The following is a 24476-nucleotide window of genomic DNA, read 5'->3' on the forward strand; positions in this document are numbered from 1 at the left end:
ACTCCATCTATCCTCTTCTTCCACCCAGTCCTTTTAGAAACCAACCTCATGGTTCAACCATCCCTCATTTTGTTTATGGAAAGATAAGGAGACACAGGCATGTTTATTTCCCCTTTGTTCCTAAATATATTCTTGTGCACTTTGATTTCCAGGCGATAGATACCATTAAATGAGAAAAGCATTCAATACAATTTTTTCAAAGAAACAAAATTCTCATTCATTAATTTGGTCTTTTTCTCTACCTCATCATTTCCACATGTATCTTTCTTATTTCCCTCCATATGCTTTTTTGGGTTGGCTTTTTTATTCTTTTCTCGTTTTTTTTGAGTTGAGAATTGAATTTTTTTAATTCTCATTGGCTTGGCAATTCTTTATCCATCCCTTTTACACTTTTGAAGGACTGTTTTATGTATGTCTTTTCTATAAAAGTATAGAGTTGGGGTTTGTTTTATGAACCAATCTGAAAGTTCTTAGGTGAGTTAAACCCATTCACATTTAGTGACACAACTCATAATAGTTGGTCTCTACACTGAAATTACTTTGGGTTTGAATTATACATGTACTATTTACTGTGTTTCTTTACTTTTTGCTTTAAAAAATATTCTTGGTGTTGGAAGTTTTCCCCCCATTATCTTGTGTTTAACTTTTTATGCCTATTGTGTTTTTCCTATTTAATAGTATTAAGATCTGTCAGTTTTACACGGTATCCTTTGAATCCCATCTACTAGCTATACAATAAGCCATGATCTTATCCTACTTTCCTTTTTCTTTCCATTTTTTTAAAGTTACATACTTTCTACTTTGTCAAAACATATTATATTTATATACCATTCCCCTACCTATATACCTATTCCCCAACCCTGTTTTAACTTTACAGTTAAATATATGAAATATTCACCATCAGTCCTCTTGCCCAAATTTCATCTCTCTTGTCTGCATGAAGTTCTTTCTCTAATACATTCCCCACGAAGGATGCATGTGCACACTACTCATTTAGTTGGTGGACATTAAGAAATTTCCCACTGATACTGAAGAGCATCTTAGCTGTATATAAAATTTATGATTCACCATTTTTGAGTTTAACATGTTCCTCTACTGTTTCCCATGCCAGGCTTACTTTCTTGCTCTTTCATCATTTTGCCACAAGACTCAGAGGACGTTATCAAAATCTATTGGATTTGTCAAGCTATGGGAAGAGGTGGATGATCCCAGGTCAATTTTCCATGGCACCCACCAGGTAGGCCCTTTTAATATATACATTAAGGTCCTCTTTTATTCTGGTAATTTAAGTGTTATTTCTATGTTTTATTTTCTTCAATCAGGAACTGCAATTATACAGGTGTTGGACTTCAGTACGTGTTCATTTTAACCACTTTTTTTCTCACCCTTTTAACTAACAGACCCCATTTTCATTTTCTAGAAGGCTTTCCTAGTTTTTATCCATGTCTCTTATTAAATTCTCATTTGAATTTGTTTACTTCTGGATATTTTGGTCATAACTTCAGAGATGAATTTGCCTTTTTCTTTCTTGCCTGAGTCTAAAATTCTAGTTTTGCTTTTTCCCTTTCTTGTCCTCTTTTTTTTTTTTTTTTTAGTTTTTGAATTTTTGACCTCTCAGTCTTATAATTATTCAGCTTCATGACTTAGGAGAAGCCAGAAGAGTTCACGCAACTGAGGATGATTTGAGAGTCTCGCAAGGAAAAGGTGACAAGCTCAAACTAAAACACGTTTAAGACCTCACTAGGCAATTAGATATTATTGCTGGTAAAGATGAACAAAAAAAGAAACTCTAAATGAACATGTGGCAAAACATGACTGTACTGAGGACTGATGACACAAGTGAAGTAGAGATTTAACAAATGCTACACACGATGTTACTGAAAGAGTCCATTCTTGGAGGTGATTGTGCTCCATTTGGACACTCACAGTAGTGTCTGGGGTTCACGGATCTGGAATCAGTGTCTGGATCAGTTGGTTTATAGTTTTCATCAAATTTGAAAATCTTTCTTTAAATATTTGTCAGATGCCCCTTCTGGGGACTCCAAATTGCATACATACAAAGCCACCTGACGTTGTCCCACACCGCAGTGATGTTCTGTTCACTGGTTTTGAATTATTTATCTTTGTGTTTCCTGTGGACAGTTACCATCGCAATATCTACAAGTTCACCGATACGTTCTTCTCCAAGTTCTAATTAGCTGTTAATCTTATCCAATGGATTTTTCACCTCAGACAAAGTAGTTTTCATCTCTAGAAGTTCAGTTTGGTTATACCTTCCATGTCCCTTTTTGAATAAATGTAAGAGTTACTAAGCTGTAACTAACAGAACTTGTAGTTATAAATAACTAGTTAACGCTGTCATTTCTGGGGTAATTTCAATCAACTGATTTTTCTCAGCATGGGTACGTTTTCCTGCTGCTTTCCATGTCTGGGAACTTTTGATTGAATGCCAAGCATTGTGATTCCTTGTTGGGTGATGGATATTTTGGTACTTCTCTAAATCTTGAGCTTTGTTCTTGGATGCAGACTAGTTACCTGGAAACAGTTTGGTCTTTTAAGATCTCTTAGGCAGGACTGAAGCAATACTTAGATATAGAAGTATCTTGCTTTAATAGTGGGAAATAGCTATCTACTCTACCCAACACCCTATGAGTCCAGGGTCTCCCAGTCTGGCTGGTGGAAATAGGTACCCTACTCAGCCCTGTGTGAGTGTTGGGCGCCATCCCCTCTCATCATCTTGGCTGGTTCTCTCCCCAGCGTCCAGTAGTTTCCTCACATGTATGCACTGATCAATACTCAACTGAATATTTGAGGGGAGCCCCCACAGATCTCCAGTGTTCTTTCTGTGCAGCTCTCCCTCTCCAGTGCTCTGTCCTGCAAGCTAATGGGTCTCGGTCACCCTAGGCTCTCAGCATCATCTCTTCAACTCAAGGAGCTGGCCACGTTCCAACTGGGTTCCCTTCCCTCAGCAGCTATTTACATTCTCTTAAGGCAGTTAGCTGGGGCTGTCATAGAACTTACTTCATACGTCTCATATGTCTCATGGGTTACTGTCCTTTGTTGCCTAATGTCCAGGGTCTTAAAAACCCTCGTTTCATATATTTTGTCCTTTTTGGGGCATTGTTTCAAACATGAGGGTAAATCTAGTCCCTGTTACTCCATCTTGGCCAGAAGCAGAAGTACCCATCCTAGCTTCTGAATATATGTAGAATATAAAGTCACCCTAGGATGATGAGGGCTCCTTACCTTATTAACGTGTCATCATCCACAATGACTAACCATGCTATTTTGTCATGGCTGTGATTCAAAAATCTTTCCAAAATGGCAAATGTCTTTCCACAATGACCTAGGAAAGGCAAAAAGAGAACTTACAATGTAATATTTTCTTTAAAATACATATAGAACTCATTTTAAACATGTTTATAGTTTCAAGGTTTTAAAAGTAAAAGCTTAACTGCTGACATACACAGGAATAATTAGAAACTTAAAAAATTAGCTTTCTGTAATTTGCATAGGCCTCGTGAACCAATGTGGGAGCTTTAGAGATCATGAAGTCTAAGCCATGTACTTCACACATGGGAAATCAGGGGACCCAAAGACAGGAATAACACAAGGTCACTGAGCCGATCGGAGGCGGGGCCAGTTATCTCCACTCCAGACAAAGTTGTAAGCCTCATGTAAGCCTCATGTGGCAGGTTCTGCCCTAAAAGTACAGTGTGGACTAAGTTACAGTTCTTCAGATGCCAACAGACAAACGTCACTGCTTTAATGGAAAATGCTGGGGCCCAAGCTAAGAATAAAATGCTTGGGAAGAGAACTCAAATCAGTAAACAGCAATCTACCCCAGATTGCAACAAAATATTTGGTGACACAAGAGAGAACAAGCTAATGTTAACTAATAGTAAACCACTCAATGTGACCTTTGTTTTCATTTTTCTTAGTCGCTTAATGTATTTTTAACCATTATTTGAAGGCCATCTCAAATTCCTTTTGGAGCAAGGCAAAATAGGAATAGCAATAATAATGTCAGACTAAACACAAAAGAAGAAATCGAATAAGAAATACACGAGTAAGTGAATATTAAAGGCAACCTAAATTGCAATCTAAAAAGCAAGCTTAACCAAAAAAAACCTCAGTCTAAAATCATTTTTCTGAAACAAAGCAACAGACAGACTCAGTAATATATGTAACCTTGTCAGAAGAATTGATAACTACAGGAATGGCTTATCTGATTCTACTCTGTGCATTATCAATCAAGGCATTATGAGAGACATGACCATGAAATAATCCAGATAAATTACTCTTTAGAACAAGAAAATCAACTTACTACTTCTTTTTCTACTCCTAAAAGGGTATGGGGAACCAGAAACTGAAGAAAAGAGTGTGACAGGAACACTAGATAAAAAGTGAGATGAACAAAGAGCATCTGCAGGTAAAGTGGCCAGCTTTCTACTTGCATTTTTTTGAAATAAAAAATGTTTTTAATTTGAAGCCAGAATCTGAAGAGAAAACCCGGTGCACTACCAATCATCACTAATTAAAATATTAACAAAATACATGAATATCACAGAGCTTACGCCACACATAACCAGTGCAAAACGTGGGTAAACACTACGCGACAATTACACACAAAACGTGAGCTAGACCATAAGCTTCATGAGGACAGAAACCATCGGCTTCGTTCCTATTCTCCCAGCTTCTGGGGCTGGCAAATAGCAGGCATAGAACAATCCTGGCGGGTTAAGCTGCTAAATTCAATGCAGAGAAGCTTTGTGTGGAAAGATGATAAATTAACTGGGGACACTCCATTATGGTCACAATGAATTATGAAGGTATAAAAAAAAATCTGTTAAGTAATCCTAATTGTCATGTGCTCCGTATTGATATGGCCCAACAACTTCCAACCTTTCTTAGTACTTATAAAGCAGCTCTTAATCTGAGAGAATTGGTCCATATCCCTGGGCAAAGACGTTGGGAGGGAAGGAAGTGAAACTTATGTAAGGCAAAAATCATAGTAATTCTAAGATATTTCATTTTCATCCTAATTTACTCTCTTTCCAGAATGGACATTCTGAATAAGAGTAGTGAGAATTAAGGACTCACCTCTATCTGTGTTAGGAATCCCCAGATCTACCGTAGGAATAGAACTTTCTGCGTGATCACTGTAGTATTCAATGAGACTTGCCTGTCCTGCCCAGGTCTGCTTTACAATGGGGACTGAAATGAGAGAGTGACAGTCACTGGCACAGTTACATAAGGAAGCTTAGAATCTCAGAAGGGCAGCATTACCACCTATAAAGGAAGAGAACCATTATTTGTTGTTCTTCAGGTATTCTAACGTGCTTGCTTTTCCCACCCTGAGAAATATCAGGTTGTTTGTCAAGGGCAGCAGGTGGATAGAACCCTCTTCTTGAGACATTTTTAGTGTACCTTAGAGCCCAATACTTCTCACTCCTGGTGACTCCACATTTCTCACGTCCATGTAATGATACATTTTCTAGTCTGATAATACTGTTGTGTTTAATTTTCCTCTTTTCCCCATAGGCTATTTCATTTACTATTCACAACTGGATTTTTAAAATGCTTCTCAGAGGGGCAGAGGGGTGAGGAATAAAATTACCTCTACGGGATGGGAATATTCTTTGTTTCTGGCTGAGATGCAAAGCTCTCTCCCTTACAATGAGGGTAGGAGGCTTCTCAAACTACACACTAACAGAACCACGCAATCCAATGGAGGGCACGACCCTACCACTGAGAGTCACTGCACTGAATAGCCAACAGGCTTGTGTTGCACTTTTGAAAAGTGCGGAAGAAGTAATATTGAGAACCACTACTGTATTTTTGACCTCTATCATTAACAGATAAATTTCTAATAAAATTTTTAAAAGAACACAGAAAACTTTCCAGGTTGTCTGTAATTCAGAGCGAACTTTAATCATCTCCTGTCTCCACCCTTGATGGAATTCTGCCTGATTATGTGACATTAATTCACTTGGCCCAATATATAAGTAATTATTTTCTTAGATACTTGTGTTTTAGTTACTGGCTGTGCATCTTTAAATTTTGAGAAGAGGTTTCTGTTTTTTAATAGAAAAAAAAATCATCATATCTAGATTTTAAACCCTGGTAATTTATTAAGACTCTCCACCGCAAAGAATTTAAATCTTCAGGTCAGTATTTTGAGACTTTTATCAGATCATTTTTCTTTTTCCTTTTTCCCAGCCCAAATAAAAACATATGCAAAAACTCCCAACGCAATGCCAAATCTAAGTATCTGGCTATGCGTGTCAACAAACTCAAACTCAGACAGCCGTTGTATATAAAATACCAAAGCACGCCATTTTATTCATTATTCGCCAGCTTTTAAGAAAGACCTGTGAATTCGGGACATTTGTTATTTGTTATTTGCAATTTGTTATTACCTATTGCAACCCACTAAATAACTTTTAGATCTTAAAATGTAATTCTTCTGCAATCAGAAAGGCAGAGATTTGTTCCTGTCAAAATAGACAACGATGCATAAATAATAGATAACATAATAATAGAGAAGATGCATAATAATAGATGCGGCTGCTTGGGTGGAGGGGGGCGGGTAGAAAAAAATCCTCTTCCGTTCTACTTTCAAGTTCCAGCACAATAAGAATCTTCACCTTGGCACTGCAGTGGCAGTGTGCATGTCACAAGCAGAGGACTTACCCCGGAAAAGGGCTCCCTGCAGCTTGCAGCCGCTAAATGTTCACGCTTGGGTAAAATGTCCTCCCTTGCATGACTCTGGAAGAAGCTGTGAGGAAAGGTCAAGAATTTTCCTCAGTCCCCAGCACTCAGTGCTGCAAGCTGTGCAAAGTCTGCTTTCACGGTCCTCAGCCTTTAGCCCTCGGCTCCTGTCTGCTCCAGTAGCTTTATTAAACAGCACAGGTGTTTCTTCTTGGCTGATTTAAAGGCTATTCAAATCAAGAGCGAGTCCTTTGCTGCACCCAACTACCTGCTTTCAGGTTTTGTTAGAAACTGCTGGAACAGAAATTTCACTGAAGGTAAGAATTACCTCACTCTCCAACACCTAGCACGGTGGCCGGGATGTAGCAGGTGCTCGATAAATAGTTGAATGAGGACTGAATTTTGTAGACGTTCCAACAAAAGGCTTAGGGCCATTTGTGGAACTAGCGTTAAAGGAAGGTTTCACTCAAAAAGGCAAGGCATCATTTGGCACAAGACCGTTGCCACCATTTTAACACAGTAAGGTGTTACGGTTCTATTATCCCTAAAGCATTCAACAATTGTTATCGCCTGTCCCCTGATCATTATAACTCCTGAGGCATTTGTCGTATCTGGTAAAGAATTTAAAACTAAGGCTAAGTCTCCTGCAACCGCAGGTAAAGCCTTTATTTTCAACTGGGGCTGATTCCGAATTACCTAAAACTTCTAAAATACTGCTCTATTCTAAAATATTGGGCATTGTTTGAATTCTAGGCTGAATTCGTTCTATTTATAAGATATTCTATTTTGAGGTGCTATATTCCTAAAGACATTGAACTTAGAGAAAATAGTTGAATATAGTCACGCGATCCATTATCTCGTTTTCGATACAGAGAAGCCTGCTTTCTACCACCTAATAAAACACTAGTGAATGCCTCTTTCAAGAAGGTTTGCCACAAGATAACTTAAAATTGGAGCAAAGTAAAACTTTACTATTAAAAAAAACCCCACTGCACAGATGGCATAAATCTTCCACATGGCTTTACAGACTCGAAGCAGGAGGAGATGTGTCTCGCTACGAGGCACAGAACACACATTTTTACCCCCGGTGAATTTACTTGCAAAACTCCGATCCCAAGTGAAAAATGAACGAGACACTGAAACCCCGTGCGAGAACTACTACACAATCAAACGTGAAGGACTCCTGATTTTAGGAAATCTGCTAGTTTCAACGGACAAATGGACCTTTCTTCTCTGTATGCACGTCCATGACAAGACCCTGACTGCTCCTCTCTCCTCAGGGGAGGGCTAGAGACACACCCCCCAAGGGTGTGTTATCATTCTTGCTTTGAAAGAGGAGATACACGCAGAACTGAAAAGCAAGCCTCCCGGCTGCTCTCAAACAACAACATCTAAAACAGCCCAGAACCTCGCTATCTGTTCAACAGCCAGGGGGAGGGCCGGGGGAGGGGGAAGGCAGCACCTGACTCCCGTCCTCTCTTTCATAATTAATCGAATCACATCATTCGGCGCGGCGTAGCCTTCTGTCTGGCTGCATTTTCATTCAAGCCTCGTGTTTTAAATGAGCAGAGGGTACCGCAGTACCCGGAAGCCTCTCTACTCGCAACGGCCAGCTACCATACGCTCCTTTCGATAAGTTTGTTCAGACTCGCCTCTTCTAGACAAGATGACTGCAGTAAAGATAATAGGGTGGGTGGCTGTTTTGTGTTTTCCAGTCTGAAAGGAAAAAAGTTTATTTTGAGGTGCTCACGAAGCTGTGCAAAGGAACTAAAGGCTGAGCAAATAGCAATTTTACCTCTTTAATCAGAGGAGGCTGCAGGAGGAGAGCATCTCACGACCCACCACCTGATGAACAAAACAGTGGCTGCCACGAGACACTCAAGACACGCACAGGAACGGCAGGGCCAAATGGTGCAAAGAAAGTTCCTTGCGTTTTCTGACAGCTCACGTCACCCAGTGGAAACACACATAACCCAAGAGGAAGTGAACAAGCAGAATATTAAAACTCCAGAGGCCTTTTCCTTGCTTAAACATAATTTTACAGGCTATGCCTAATTTGCTTTATATAATACTTTTAAACTTTCTTTCAAACCCCACTAACTGCGTGCGTCTCAAGAGCGTGTTGCTATTTCGATGGTGTCAATATGTATTTCTTTCTTAAGCCAAAAGATAGAATATATTTTTTGCTGTGTCCTAAGAATGCTTTATTTCATTTAAATCAAAATCCAGGCACAAAGCAGTTACATAAACGTTGGTTTCACTGTTAGGCCAAAAAGGTACAAGATGTAAAATAATTTCTTTTTAATTTTGGGACTTGCCTTTATTATCCATTCTCCATTGAGAATATAAAAAATGAGTTCAGTGTATATTTCCCTTGCCTTGACTGGAGCCTTGAAGAGAAAGTTCCATCCCTCATCCTGGATGTGGCCAACGTTATAAGGAGCTGGGGTGGGGGGCGTCGCTAGGGTCTGCTGCATCCAGGGGCAGGGCACCCACAAGTGAGAACCGGCCACCAGATACGTCACTAACAGTATAGCCGACTCTCAGCTTTCCAAAGATAAATACACAGTCTTATCTATGTTTTTCTTCCCCTTGTCTTTTGGCCTTTGTAACTTCACTGTTTCTACCACAAAGTGCACAGGGAAAGAAAAAAGAAAAAAACCCACCCCAGTCTATATATTCTGCTTTACTGTAGACTCTCATCCCTGTCTGAGCAGCTTGGTTTATCTTTGAGATCGTCTGTGGATTTCAGTTCCTGGCTATCCCCGTTGCTACTGAAAATAAAAAGCCTACTTTCCCACCTTCTGGCCAAGTCAAAAATGACCTTGGGCCTAGCAGAATGTCAAAATGAATATCAAATGCTATTTATCAAGTGTTAAGACTGTAATACCTCCAAGGAGATTACACTATAGCTGTGCTCTGGCAGAAAGAATTTGGGATTTGGAGCCAGAAAACCCGAGTCCCAGCTCTCCTACTCAATAGTCTACAAGAACGTGGGCCAGTTGCGTCTTGTCCCACACTCTGATTTCTCTACGGTATCAAAGGAATAACAACATTAATTACCACATCATGTGGAATTGTCAATATGAACGCAGACGACAGAACGTACGTAAAAAACACGTCAGAAAATGCAGAAGAGGTCAGCAGAAGCAGCTACTATGGTGTTCTCAATGTAACTAATACGATTACTGCATAATTCTCTGGACCCACTGGTGGCTAGACTAGCCGCCCAAAAGAAGGAAAGGAGCCCCGTGGCCTAGCAGGCTCACTTCCATCAGGCAATATGGACATCAAAGTCCCTAGAATCCTGCTGCCTTAGACCACCTTTTCAAACAAACATCCAAGTTTAAAGATGGCTTGCCACGGAAAGCCAACTGTGAAAGCCTCATGCTACCTTTTAAGTCTCAGGCTGCAGTGTCCTCGGATCCAAATTCATAGCAGCCAATCAACGCATCCAGCTTTAGGAGGTTTGGTTTCAATGCTCCTAACAGGCTTTGAAGACTTGTCATTTTTAAAGACCTTTGACTTAAAATTCAAACATAAAAGCGTTTGACGGAGACCTGAAAAGATGACCTCAAGCTTATGCCAACAAGAAGGCAATAAACTAGATTATTCAAAACTATTAAGTTAGCACACTTTTTTTTTCATTTCTGTAGAATATGAAAACTACAACAGGGATGGTCCCTAATTTTACTGCTTTACTGTCCGTTGAAAAATGTCTCAAAAGAGACTATGCCACCGTCCTTAACATCAATATTATGAAAGCAGTCACTACTCCCAAGTGCAGCTTCAAGATCAAATAATATCAATTTGAACATTTCTGCTGGCTTAAAAAAAATAAATAAACAAAGCAGTCACCTCATTCATTTCCTTTGATAATTTTTTGTAAGATATGTCAAAAATTGTCCCCAAAAGCCCTTCCTGATTTTCAAAAAGGAAAAAGGGTATTAAATCTAGGTTAAATTTGTGAATCATGACAATGTTGACACTATGTTGATTTTTAATAGCCTTTAGGACTCCTTGCATAATGAGTGCATATATTAGGCTGATTTAATAGGACCTGGCACTTTATGTGGCTATTTTAGGTAAATACGAATGTTTATACTTATGTACTTTTAAGAAACTGTTCATCATAACCAGATTTTAATTAATGTCAATATCTTAAACAATACTTGAATTCCAAATAATAATATTCTTTTATTTGGGAAATGTTCCCCTTTAAAACATAATTTGTAAGAATCATATTATCAAATAAATTATATAAATGAACTTCCCCCATCGTTCCAATCCCATGAAAACGACAGCTGGTTTAGAAATCTCTTCTACATAAATATCACACTCTTCATGAAATCGACAGTCTTTTCATGGAAAAAAATTAAAATATATGCTAAAATTAGAAAATGCAAAAGACTGTCTAATTTTCAATTTCAGAAAAGTGCAGCTTGAAATAAGGCGAAAAAAGAAAAAAATTATGTCTACTTATATTTAGGGTGGGCTTTTTCTTTTACATTATCACCATAACTTAGTAGAATTCTGTAATGACACCAAAAACTTGAATAAAAACAACATTCGTCTGCATGCCAAGATTTCCTTAAGAAGGGACCACTGTGTATAAGCCACCTGCTGTCTTTTCCGTAACATAATCTTCTCGTGAGCACATACGTATCTTACTTTGAAAGTTCCAATGTGTGCATCCAACAGAAATGTAAAAAGAAGGATTAGTCTCCAAGAAAACATCCTTCACTGGCATTCTCTCACCTTGAAGTCCCCTCTAACATTCTTCGTACAGTTCATAGACGGTGCATGGACAAAATAGGACGTTGTTCTGCAAAATGGATTGTTATTCACACATTGTGTCCGAGATTACCACAGCTGAGATTTCCCATTTCCAATTTAAAACACTGCTCTGAACAGTATTCAGAAGGGCTAGGGACACTCATGTTTCAATACAAAACTATCCTTTCTAATTGATCTTGGTGACTGAAGTGGTATGATGAGGAGTACTAATTAAATAACTGCTTTTCACTTCTATATATGTGTTCATTCTCCCTTTCTTGAGTTTGTATCTGGTCTGTACTTTTTTTTAAAGGCAGCTTGGATTTTAAAAGTTCAATAAAAATGAATGACACAAAACCTACTTCTATCACCATGAAATTTCTTGCATGTTTTTACTGCGAAAAATATATCCTCTTTCTTCACTGGATGTCCCTAAAAGACAAGAAAACATATATGCACATATGAGTCTATGTTATATGAACATCCACATTCACACCCATGTCAGATATCACATGCTATGGAGGTGAAATTCACCGACGTCAAGGATATCAAACCTGTTTCCAGGGTTCAGTTTTAGGGAAAACCAGGAACTGTAGTTGAGCTGACAAGGCCTCTGACGTCAGCCAGACCTGGGCCCAAATCCCAGACTGCCCTATACACACTGTGTCACCCAGACAACAGCCTTCAGCTCTCAACTCAGTCGGCTCATTTAGAAAATGGTCAGAATAGCTACCAGTCAAGCTGCTTTTATTACTCCATTTATTAAGCACATTATAGCTGCCCAATAAATGTTAGTCACCTTCCCTTTCCTCTTCCCAGCTGGTGAAGATTTTGACAAAGGGAGAGAAGCAGGAGGATGTGTTAGTGTAAAATAGAAGCTGACTCCCTTCTGTGGGCTGGTCTTACTTTGATGTTGGAAGTATTTTTATGGGCCCTGTATTATCCACCCAAGTCTAGGCTACAGCAACATCCTGTCCTCTGCCAAAGGCAGGACTACTTCAAACACTTGGGGGGGTGGGGGGAGGGCAATAACAGAGCCCTGAGCTGGCCCAGCCCAAGCTGACCACTCAAATGAAAGGGAGCACACAGGCAGACTGTGGCCAGCCTACACTCAAGGCCAGGGACTGCTTCGTGGGGGTCTTCTGAGCCCTTTATTATCTCTCTTAGGCCTTTAATAATATTCAGTCATGACTCAAACATCATTTGAGGGTTTAGAGTGACATCTAAGCACAGCTTTGGCATGTCACTCAAGGCACTAGGAGGCTGACCCCACCAAATTACCTAAAAGAGCATTAAAGAACAAGCAAACATCATGTCTAGAAAGATAGGCTTTCCCCCTCAGGGACTGAACAAACATTACAGATTCTTCCCCATTACTGCAGTGTGTGTGTGTGTGTGTGTGTGTGTACCTATAAGTCATCTTTGAAAATGTAACACACAGACTTCCATATGACTGACTTGGGAAGAACAGACAACAATTGAGGATGATGCATATATTTTCCTTTATGAGGAAGAATTCAACAACCTAGTGAATTTCAGGGGTCTTCAGGCTCATCCTGGGGACTGAACCAAGGGTATGTCCATAACAAGTCAGTTCATTCTGAAAGTTCTGAACAGTCTCAGGTGAGATCAAATCAAGGTCTCCAGCCGAGAGGAGATGGGCTTGAGGAAAAGGCTTAGGTATTAACAGGAAATGTTGGAAATCACCCTTCTAGGAATATTCTAGTAGATATTCCAGTAGACACATGCTGTATCATCAAGAGAAATGACTCCAGGCGCACTAACTCGAAAGAGCCGTGGCAGGCAGTTCTGCACAAAGGCTCCGGAATGAGTCCGTGCGGTCACAGTTCCCACTCCCCCTCCCCAAGACGCGCTGCGTGACCTTGAACAAGTACTTCTCAGTACGTTTCTCTTCTCGTGCGTAAAACAGGGTAACAACAGTGCTTACCTTACAGGGCTGTTATTAGTAGAAACATGATATGTAGTTTTTACCTGGCACATAACAAATGTTGGGGTTTTTTCAATACACAGGTAAAGTGCTAGACAACATCACGCACAGCATGTAGATTTTCCTTTGATACGCAAGAAAGTCTTTCTTCTATTACTTACACAAAGCGGTAGGAAAGAATGGAACGTGGTAGCACAGTAGGCATTCACAGCATCTGTACAAAACTCGGGCACTGAAGTGAGGGGACGCCCATCCCCTTTGTCCCAGATGTAGAGGGCAATCTGTCAGGACAGGAGACAGCAATGAATGAAGGAACTCCGCGAACACCACGACTGTTAGCACAAAATCTCTCAAGGGAAAACAGACCACCTCTTCTACAGAGCATTTAGACTGAACCATATCAATCCGTCAATATTCAACAGATTTCTTTTTTTTACTTATAAAAATAGTAATCTCAGGTGGGCCAATCTAATCTTTTATTGACAGGAATCCATACTCTGACCACCAAACAATGCCAAAGTCGTCATAAGCAACTGCAGGGAAGCTATTTTAGGGTCTGTGAAATACTGCCGTGAAAGATGAAAGAAAATATAACCGGGAGTCTGTTTTTCTACAGTATGGTAATTATATACCTTGACTAACCAACTTGTTGAAAACATCTAAAACTGTTGGATAAGATATCTTCAAAATGATTTTAAATGGATTGCTAAATTGCCACAAAAGTATGGAACTTGTGAGGACAAACATGCAAAAGGAAGAGCTTGGGGATAAGGACAAGAAGGGTAATTTTCCTCAGTAGGTAGAGGACTCCGGTGATGCTGTTTCTGGTAGGAGTTAAAAAAATAAAGACTATGATGCAGCTAAGGTGGGAGGTATCTGAGAGCAAACCCCACTATAAAGCTAGGACTTTGGAGCTAGATGGAGGGGAAAAACCATTTCCAGATCTCCTTTGAGATCCTGTCATCAAATCCCAAGCTTCCTTAATTTGTGCCACCAGTGTGGGCCAAAACACTTCAAACAGTAATTTACAGCGGTCAGTAGAACCCTCTAGCAGCAGGAAAAGCAAATGCAAATGCTTCCCGGGGAACCCACACCCTTAACGTAGGACTCCAAGGATTACCACAGATACGGTTCCAAGCAAGACTGCTCAGAGGAAAATCATAAAAAGCACAAAGACATGAGCTGATGACCCAAAGCCAGGAGACAAACCTTAATCAGACCAAAAAGAGTGCAAGTCTTGGAATTACCAAACATAGATTACAAAATTACTGTGAATATATTTTCATAAAGAAGTAAAAACTTTCACACGTCAGCAAAAAATGTGTTTAACGATCATATAAAATAAGCAAATTTGAAAAAGAAAGGACTAAAACTTTTAAAAATAAAAAAACAATTGAAATGAAAGATGTAATGGTTAGGATAAGTAGTATATTAAACACAGGTAAATAAAAAAATTAGGGAATTAGGGGCACCTGGGTGGCTCAGTAAGTTAAGCATAGGCCTTTGGCTCGGGTCATGACCTGGCGGCTCGTGGGTTCGAACTTGGCATCAGGCTCTGTGCTGACGGTGCAGAGCCTGCTTGGGATTCTCTGTTTCTCTCCTCTCTGCCCCTACCCTGCTTGTGCTCTCTCTCTCAAAATAAATTTTAAAAAATTAAGGAACTAAAAGATGAAGGTCCCCAAATTATCTGAAATAGCACAGCAGAAACAGAGGGGGGGGGGGGGCGGGGGAACATAAGACAAAAGTTCAGAGAGCTAGCCCAGATCCAGGAGGAGACAGCAGACAGAATGAGGATAAGAACATACTTGAAAAGACAATGGCTACGAATCTCCAAAATTACGTAAGGGTGAAAGAATCCCAAGCGAGATTTTTTTTTTTTTTTAAGTCTACATCTAGACATCTCATAATGAAACTGCAGAACGCCAAAGACAAAGAAACAATCTTAAAAGCAGGCAAAGACAAAGGCAGATTACCTACAAAGAAGCCACATGAGACTGATGTTTATTTCCCACAGCAATTGCCACAGCAATAACAGAAAAGCCAGAACACAGTGCAGTGACCCCACTGTGATGAGAGAAAATGACAGACAACCTACGATGGTAAACACAAGGTAACTATGTTTCAAGAACAAAGCTGACATAAACGTTTCGTTCATTTGTTGTTAAGTAGGCTTCAAACCCAGCGTGGAGCCCAACGCAGGGCTTGAACTCACAACCCTGGGATCAAGACCTGAGCTGAGATCAAGAGTCAGATGCCAACTGAACCGCCCAGGTGCCCCAATGGAAGTGTTTTTAAGGGAAAAAAAATGAGAATTTATGACCTCACTATTAGAAATTCTGAAGGACATGCCTCAGCAAGAATAAAAATGATCCCAGCAAATACATAATTAAGCTCATACAAATGTTAACTACGTAAAGATAATATTTGAGGGGTTAAAAAGATGCTAGACAACAAAACGTATATAAATCGTGAGGGGGATAATCAGAGTTCAATTATTCTAAGTCCCCTGAATTTTTTTTTAGATGATCAATTAACTAGCCATTATTAAGAATGCATGTTAAAATATTTAAATGAAGGTACAGTAAGGCAAGGTAAGTACCAGTAAGGTACAGAGACTGAACTTCCAAAATAGCAGAGAAGGACAAAATGGGAAAAGAAACAACAAAAAACAGACATTTTAATTTTTTTAATGTTTATTTTTGAGAGAGAGAGCACAAGCAAGTGAAGGGCAGGGAGAGGGGGGGCACAGAGGATCTGAAGCAGGCTCTGTGCTGACAGCATAGAGCCCGATGCGGGGTTCGAACTCACGAACTGTGAGAACGTGACCTGAAGTCGGAAACAACTGACTGAGCCAGCCAGGTGCCCCAGAAAGTAAGGAAGTTTTTAAAATGAGCCAGATAAAATGAGGGGCAAGGGATAAAACGAAGTGTTGGGAATCAATTCAAATATAATGGTAATCATGTTCAGTGTAAATGTAAATTTGCTACCCGGTTTAAAGACAAAGACTGGCAAACTGGAAGAGAGGAAAAAAAAAACAAGATATGTCCTTTTTAAGAAAAAGAAAAAGACATCTATGCTGAGCATAGAGCCTGCTTAACATTCTCTCTCTCTCCCTCTGCCCCTTTTCAGCTCACATGTGCACATGCTCTGTCTCTCTCAATCAATCAATAAGGACATAAAGGGGCTGTAAGAAAAAGATGAGAGAATTATGAACCACACACCAAAAGAAAGCTGGTAAAGAAATATTCATAACATTAAATACACATTTAATTCACATTAGGGCAAAGAGCATCACAAGAGATAAAAGTAAATTCGTAAGAAGACATAATGATTGTAAGCCTGTATGCATTGAGTTAACAGACTCTCAGAATATAAAAGGCAAAAGCTGGCAGTTACAAGAGGAGACACTGGCAAATCCACCATTATTATGGAAGATTTTCTCATTCCTCCCTTAATAAATGACAGATGAAGCAGAGAAAAGTAGAAAGAAGGAAAGGAGGAAGGAAGATTAACCTATTAGATTAAACCTACTTCTCCTTTAATCTAATAAAGAGAATATTACACCCCCCCCCAAATTATAGCATATACACCTTTTACTTCACTTACGAAAAGGAAACATGAACTAGGCCATAAAGCAAACCTAAAAATATTTCTATAGACCACAACAATACCACGTTAGAGATCAGTAACAAGACACAATAACAACACACACTGATATGTTGGGTCACAATGAACAATGTATTTTTTAAAGTGGGTCACAGTCAAAAAAAAAAAAAATAGTTAAAAGGCCTCTGCCCTAGAGAAACACCTGCAGAGGATTGTCCTGACACACATCCAAAATGCTCATAGAAGTAATGATTATAGTAGCAGAAAAGTCATGGCAATCCAGAAGCCCACCACCAGGAGAATGGATAAGTAAACTGATAGAGTCATAGGAGAGACTACTGCAGGAAGTGAAAATAAGGTCATTAGGGCTGCACGCAGCAACACGGATGAGTTTCAAGTCAGAACAATACTCATGGTGCAATTCTGTTTACATGAAGTCCAGAAGGATACAAAACTGCATGATATGGGGGCACCCGGGTGGCTCAGTCAGTTAAGCGCCCGACTTCAGCTCAGGTCACGATCTCCCAGTTCTTGAGTTCAAGCCCCGCATCAGGCCCTGTGCTGACAGCTCAGAGCCTGGAACCTGCTTGGGATTCTGGGTCTCCCTCTCTCTCTGCCCCTCCCTCTCTCACACTCCATCTCTCTCTCTCTCTCTCAAAAATAAACATTAAAAAAACTGCATAATGTTATTCAGAGATACAGTCATATGATGAAAACTATGAAGAAAAGGAAGAGAGAATTCAAGAAAGTGTTTAACTAGTGAGAATGAAGGGGACACAGGAAAGCTGCATTCAGGTAGTCTCAAAGCGACTGATGATGGGCTAGCTCTTAAGCCAGGTGGTGGGCTTTTAGATATTGTGACTGATCTTCATACCTTTCACATGGGTTAGACATATTTTCTGTGTGTACTTAATTTTTAATAGATTCCTGAACCTGGGTATCTATACCAAAGTTGACTTTTCATTAAAAATATCTAGGCAGGCCTGCACTTTCAATTAATCGTTCTTTCCTTTCTATGGGAGAGAAGAATGATTTTTTACATGTATGTTTCTCCTCAAATAGGCTATTTCATCACATTCCAACACCTGAGAAGGTAAGGTGCTGCGAGTGCCCTTATTTGCTCCTGGCAGCTTGCCAGCAGCACATGTCAAGGTTGACCCAACCGTCCCAAGTACAGATTCCTGCAGAGAGAAAGGTGGGGCCATTTTAGGCAGTGAGATGCGCCTGTGAATGAAACCCACAAAGAAACCTTCTTAACAATGATTCAGGAATGATTCATGATGGGACCCCTGCATCTAGGACGACGGGTCACAGATGTCCACTAGATGCCAGGGGTGCTGGGGTCCATCCAGGCTGGCATGCCGCAGCTGCCTGCTTAGGGCCAACTGCCTCAGTTCTGCCCCAGAGGGCCAAGGACAGGGACACGACCGAGGCATATGTACGACCAAAGCACCGAATAAGACCAAAGGTACTTTTGCGACATTTGTGCATGTTTTTAGAAATCCGCCTCTGCACTCATCCACCTAGCTTTAAAAAAAAAAAAAAAAAAAATCAAGAATCACAGATGCAACCTTTTCCACTGTTCCTTCTCCACCTACGTGATGAAAGTGAGTTTAAAGAGAAAGACCTAATTTGCTGGAGAAGAATTACCTTGGTGGGGAGAAAATGTATAAAAGCATTGGGAAGGGATGCGCTGGTAGGGAATCAAAAACACCTTTTATAGCAAAACACGTGAATTCTCAGTTGCTACAACTTTTAAAAAAGAAAACAAGACGTACCTCATGTTTTAAATCTATCGTGAAGTCGGATTTCAGGGATTCACTCCTTAACCTCTTGGTAAGCCTAGAAAACAGATACAATTTGAGGCCGTTTTCTTTTTTGTAATCAGAAGAAGCATCGAACAAGAGTAACACATTCTCGAGACCTTCTAAGGTTTGAAAACAGATACAAGTACACACTGTAACATAAAGTTAAGAGTTTCACATTCCCTTGAGGCAAAGCACTTGTGGAAATGGAATTATTTGTTGACCAGGAAACCAACACAAGCCTTTTTGCAAATGGAACATTCATTGTTTCAACATCTGGCAAATAACGTAAAATACACTATAATAAACTAAATGCCTTAAAAACAAAGCCACAAAGTTTGGTGACTCCTGATAATCTTTACACCAAATACTGACAGAGAAAGAGAACAAAAAAGAAAAAAAAAAAACTTGCATGACAGAGAAACAAAAGTTGCTACTTTTCAGTCTCCTTCTTTTAATAACCCAAAGAAACTACAGTCTGTGGAGTTTTTAGGGGGGAGAGAGAATGTGGTTTCAGGAAAGAAGAAAAAAAAAAAACCATTTCAAGTCCCTTTCTTGGTTAAAGGGTTAAAGAAATCTTCAGCAGTCCTTTCGGTGCAGGTGAGAGCACCACCAGTGCCCAGCTTCCCAGTACCGACCCAGCACTGTACCCCCCCCCCCCCAGTGCACACCTGCCCACGCCTCTCCTGCTGAACATCTGCCTAGCACACCCACACCCAAACCTTACCTGGCAAACCTTTCTTCCAGATCAAACTCAAGGGCACTTTCTCTGCAGAACTTTGCCAGACTTGCCCACCAGCATAAGTGGAAACTTCCTTTGCTCCCAGAATAGGAAGGAAGCTCCATTACTTTGATCACATGTGCGACATCCTGTTGTGTATAAGTCCCCTTCTGTGCCACAGCTTCTTTGTATGGCCAGCACCGCCCGCCCACCATGCCTGGCCAAAAGGAGCACTCGGGGAGCTGCCTGAATGAATGAGGGCAAGATATGCTTTGATTCCAAGCTGGTGGGACGGAATTCCGTACGTAACCAGACCGCTGAAATACATACGGTTCTGTATTTGTGACAGGGCTAGAGACTAGACCATCAGTCTCAATTACAACCCCCCTAACACATATTTTAACTGGAGACAAATCATAGTGATTTTTAAAGGAAAAGTAGTAATAAGTGTCAAAACTCTTTACTGAGTTTTCAGCCTCATTGAGCCACAAAGATTTCTTTAAACATTTACTTCTAATTCGAGGAAAGATAAAGAAGGACACAGGTTATAATTTATGTTTAGTATTAAAGCATTTGTCTCAGGGTGGATACTAATGCAGCTCGGCAGCAGATAGCTCCAAAAGCAGCCCACGGAATCTCGGTCACATTCCTGTGCAATTCCTGCCCACAGACTTGTCCATAGGAGTGGGTGAGGACACGTACAGAGACAGCATTCTCAGATATACTCCCGATAGACAGTGAGAGACAAAATTCTGCCCTGGCCTGGGATCTTGTCCAGTCTGATTTCTGCTCAGTTCGAGCCAGTTTTTGACTTTGGAATCTGGACTCCTGCTAAGTGCCTCCAAACTCTGATCAGATCACCTTCATACCTGGGCTTACTGCCACAGGCAAGGGACACAGAATTGTGATAGGAACCAAATGGCATGTGACATCCATTGTTAGATGGCCATGCATGACAGGCCCCTTTTTACTAGACAATAAGTACCTCCGACTTGTTACCCTCAACATGCTCTCTACTGTTTTGGCTTTTCAAGTCTCTTTCTCATTCCATTCTTGAAAATCTGTATTTGGGGGAAATCTCAGAGAGGCAAAACTTGAAGGCCACTGATAGAATTTCTTTAAGATGAACACTGACTAATCTGAGGGTAAACAGATATATATACATTTTTTTTGTTTTTTTGCTTGTTTGTTTATTTATTTAGAGAGAAAGAGCACGAGCAGGGGAGGCGCAGAGAGAGAGGGCGAAGAGAGAATCCCCAGCAGGCTCCGCAATGACAAGATTATGACCTGAGCCAAAACCAAGAGCCGGACGCTCAACCTACTAAGCCACCCAGGCACCCTGTATACTGACATTCTGTGGCTACGTCCAGCAGCCCGTGGAGTCTACCATAACCTTAAGTGATGGTTACCTCAACATCACCAACTTCATGTCAATGAGTCGGTCTCGTGAGCCTAAGTCGGTCGGTCACCTTGAAAATATGGTCAAGTCCTAAAAGTGTGCAAGGCATTCACCTAACTTAAAAGGCAAGTCCTAAAATGGGAACTAGGTTTCACTTTTCTATACAAGACAGCACAAGGGTTTTCCAAACGCTTAGTGCAGTGACCAACAATACCAGGGAAAAAAAACAAGGGCAGAAATTCCAATTACTTTGATAAAATACTTCCTCATTAAATATTCAGTTCCTGGAAAATAGGACATTTGATATTCAGCTTGCCTATTTTTAGAAGGCATTAAGTCATGTCCCAATAATACAGCTCTAAAGACACAACCACCTAGACTTGAAATTTGCAACAGACAGAGGGCCTCTTCAACTTCAAGTTCCTAGCTGACTTTTACAGTCCCATTCGTGAGCTAGTCAAAAGAGCAAACTATTGAAGGAAATCTAGGTAAGTTTTACTGGTGGAAAAACAACAGAAGAAAACAGTAACAGTGTTCTGTAAAAACACCTATTTGAAAAGATTGTCTTATTGTAAATGTCTCCAAAACCGCAAGTACTTTTTTATCGATGCTATTGTGAGAAGATCACACAGACGGATTACCAGGAAATGTTAGGCAGTGTTAATCCAAAACTCACTAACGTGGGATTACTAGGGCAAATGTTTTTGGTGGGAAATAGTCTATAAAAGTGTGTGTCGTAAAATGTTTTTAAGTAACCAGTTTTTCTGATGACTGGAGCAGAAGAAATACTTAAGCAACGGTTAACAGTTGCCTTACCTACCGAGTGGGCCATAAAGTCAAGAAAAGGAGACAAAAGGTGTGGGGGGGGGGGGGGGGGCGACTTCAGTTAAGCGTCTGACTTCAGCTCAGACCATGATCTCATGGTTTGTGGGTTTGAGCCCCGTGTCAGGGTCTGTGCTGACAGCTCAGGGCCTAGAGCCTACTTCAGATTGTGCGTCTCCTTCTCCCTCTGCCTCTCTCCTGCTCTCTTTCTCTTTCTCTCTCAAAAATAAATAAACCTTAAAAATTAAAATTTAAAAAAAGGAGACTCCTGTAGCGGGCACTGTTGATTGCCTACACAATATAGGAGCTTCCTCTTCCTTCTTCCTAAGAGACTTCTCATTTTGATTAAATTATTGAGCCCTATAAATGGGCTCCAGGGTCAGAATTCGTTTGATCCCAACCGAAGCACTGAAATTCCCTGCAACCATTAATGGTCCAGGAGTTGGTACATGCCTAAAGTTGACCCCACCAACTGCGAGCAGACAAGATCCAACTAGAGACTGAAGATAAGCACTTACATTCCATGGTTAGAGAGCTTCTTCACTGCCGAACATAAGATATATATACAGAAAGCCCTCTTTGCCTTGAAAATCAACAAAGGGAACCAGATTTAGGATGAACTGATGATGTATGTGGTTTTAGGATGCTGTGTACTAAGCATGAGAGAGACAGAACCAGCGTCCTCAATAACAGGGCAGAACCCCTACATCGGCCAACATAGACCTCACCTTCCAGTTACAGTAATGATATCTTCTTAATCCAGCATGCTAACTAATACAGTTTCTAATAACAGGGAGAAGCAGCACATTAGCTTTGGAACTGGGAGAAAACAACTGGGAAGATCCAATTTTGCAGCCAGTGGGGCTCGTTGATACTTTATGCCTCTTTTAGTTCTAAGAATAATACCGGGTTCTTAAAGAATGTATAGAATCTCCTATGAGAAAACCATTTCTAAATAGATCTTGGCCACAAGACAGTTGCTATGCTAGATGGGTTACATTATATTTTGTTTGATTACTTGCCTGCACCCCAAGAGAAAGGAAGTATGGTAGAAGACACCACTATGGCAGAGCCCACATTTTTGTTTTGTTTTTGTTGGCAGGGGAAAGGGAGGGGAGGCACACCAAAGACCATGGATGTTAAATAACCACAAACACTGTGCAGCTTGTTGGCAATCGTCCAGCGTTGTAAAAGCAGACGACACGGAATGCAGAAGGCTGACTGGTGCCTTACTCCTCTATCATGCCAGAGTTACGGGGGAAGGGCTGGACATTTCCTGAACTTGAACAAAAGACCAGCCTTTTGGCCCCAATTCCCTTAGCTGCAGTTCCTTACATACCCCACTGCAGTGGGGCCCTCGGTACTCAGAGTAAGCTGCCACTTGCCCATAGATGTTTTCAGCGACTTCATCAAGAGGACGAGAGAAGCACGTGCCCGTGGGACCACCTCCACAGAACACCAGGTCATCCATAACATAGTCTCTCCTTAATAAGACCAGTATCTTGGCTAGTGCAGAAACTGGAGCACCGGTTCGCAAAGGCCCTGGCAGTGAGTCAGTGGTGAGCATGAGGTACTTATGAGCGTAAGCCAGAGCCAACAGAACCTGCCAGGGCTTTGGCTGCCTCTACATCTTATAAGCAGTGAAGCCGGACGGCAGAATTCACAGACCCAAGAGGTTTTGAAGAACAGGTTATGCTTTATTGCCTGCAGGGCAAGCAAGGAGTTGGGCTAAACGGTCCTTTAAGAGGATTCTAGGAGTCAAATATGGTGCACAACAGAGACTACTTTCACTCACGTGGTTTAAAAGTAAGTCAAAAGGAAAGCAATACTTGGGGCGCCTGGGTGGCTCAGTCGGTTAAGCGTCCGACTTCGGCTCGGCTCATGATCTCGCAGGTTGCGGGTTCAGGCCCCGCGTCGGGCTCTGTGCTGACAGCTCAGAGCCTGGAGCCTGCTTCAGATTCCATGTCTGCCCCTTCCATGTTCATGCTCTCTCTCTCTCTCTCAATAATAAATAAACGTTAAAAGAAATTAAAAAATTTAAGAAAAAAGAAAAAAGGAAAGCAGTACTTAACAGTTATTGATTACATCTAACTCAGGAAAAGGTGAAGTGCATTCCGCATCAAGGCACCACCAAGGTCCTGGACCAAGGTCCTGGCTCGATGGGGGCGGGAAAGAAAGTGAAACGATAAACTACCAGATTTGTTTCCCAGATGAGTGGCTTCCTGGATCGGAAGGGAGATATGAGGAGAGGGTTATACGGGGTTCAGAGAGATGGTTACAGCCCGGGCTTGCTGCCCAGGGTCACAGGTCTCTGGGTTTCTCTCCAGCCCTGGGAGAAGAGTGTGGCGTCTGTGCTCGGAACAGTGCACCGCACAGGACAGGGTCAGCTGTACTTGTCCCTCTCTCGGGGGACTTGGTCCTCGGGGAAACAGAAGACGACAGACTGACAAAGAGCTTCTGAGTCACAAGTCGGAGAAACCACAGCCACCAGAACTTCTGGAGAGAAGGCAGCCCCCGTAATTCCAGGCTCTGAAGCCACAGGGTGAGGACAGACCCAGGGGAAGGCAACCACCGGGGCGAAGAGTCCCGAAGGCCCAAGGAACGGCCGAGGGGCTGCGGTGTGCCACTCGTGGCTCCAGAGAGTCCAGACAGAACACAGGGAGCTGAACTGGGCCCAAACACAGG

At 41.1% G+C, this 24476-nt stretch overlaps 1 protein-coding gene across 3 annotated transcripts in view; it reads right to left on the reverse strand.

The window, feature by feature from the left end:
- B3GLCT (beta 3-glucosyltransferase) overlaps window positions 1-24476 on the reverse strand; it is a 120604-nt gene that overhangs the window by 39055 nt on the left and 57073 nt on the right. For all 3 annotated transcript variants that reach the window (XM_053900533.1, XM_053900540.1, XM_053900537.1), the window contains 5 exons: window positions 18823-18886; window positions 13600-13719; window positions 11853-11922; window positions 5104-5217; window positions 3247-3346 (listed from right to left, as the gene is read on the reverse strand). In XM_053900533.1, coding sequence (XP_053756508.1) covers window positions 3247-3346; window positions 5104-5217; window positions 11853-11922; window positions 13600-13719; window positions 18823-18886 — 468 coding nt within the window. The remainder of the gene's footprint in view (window positions 1-3246; window positions 3347-5103; window positions 5218-11852; window positions 11923-13599; window positions 13720-18822; window positions 18887-24476) is intronic.

Source organism: Panthera pardus, unplaced genomic scaffold, assembly GCF_024362965.1.
Source record: "Panthera pardus isolate Hobbes unplaced genomic scaffold, ASM2436296v1 HiC_scaffold_1, whole genome shotgun sequence".
NCBI classification, from domain to species: Eukaryota; Metazoa; Chordata; class Mammalia; order Carnivora; family Felidae; genus Panthera; species Panthera pardus.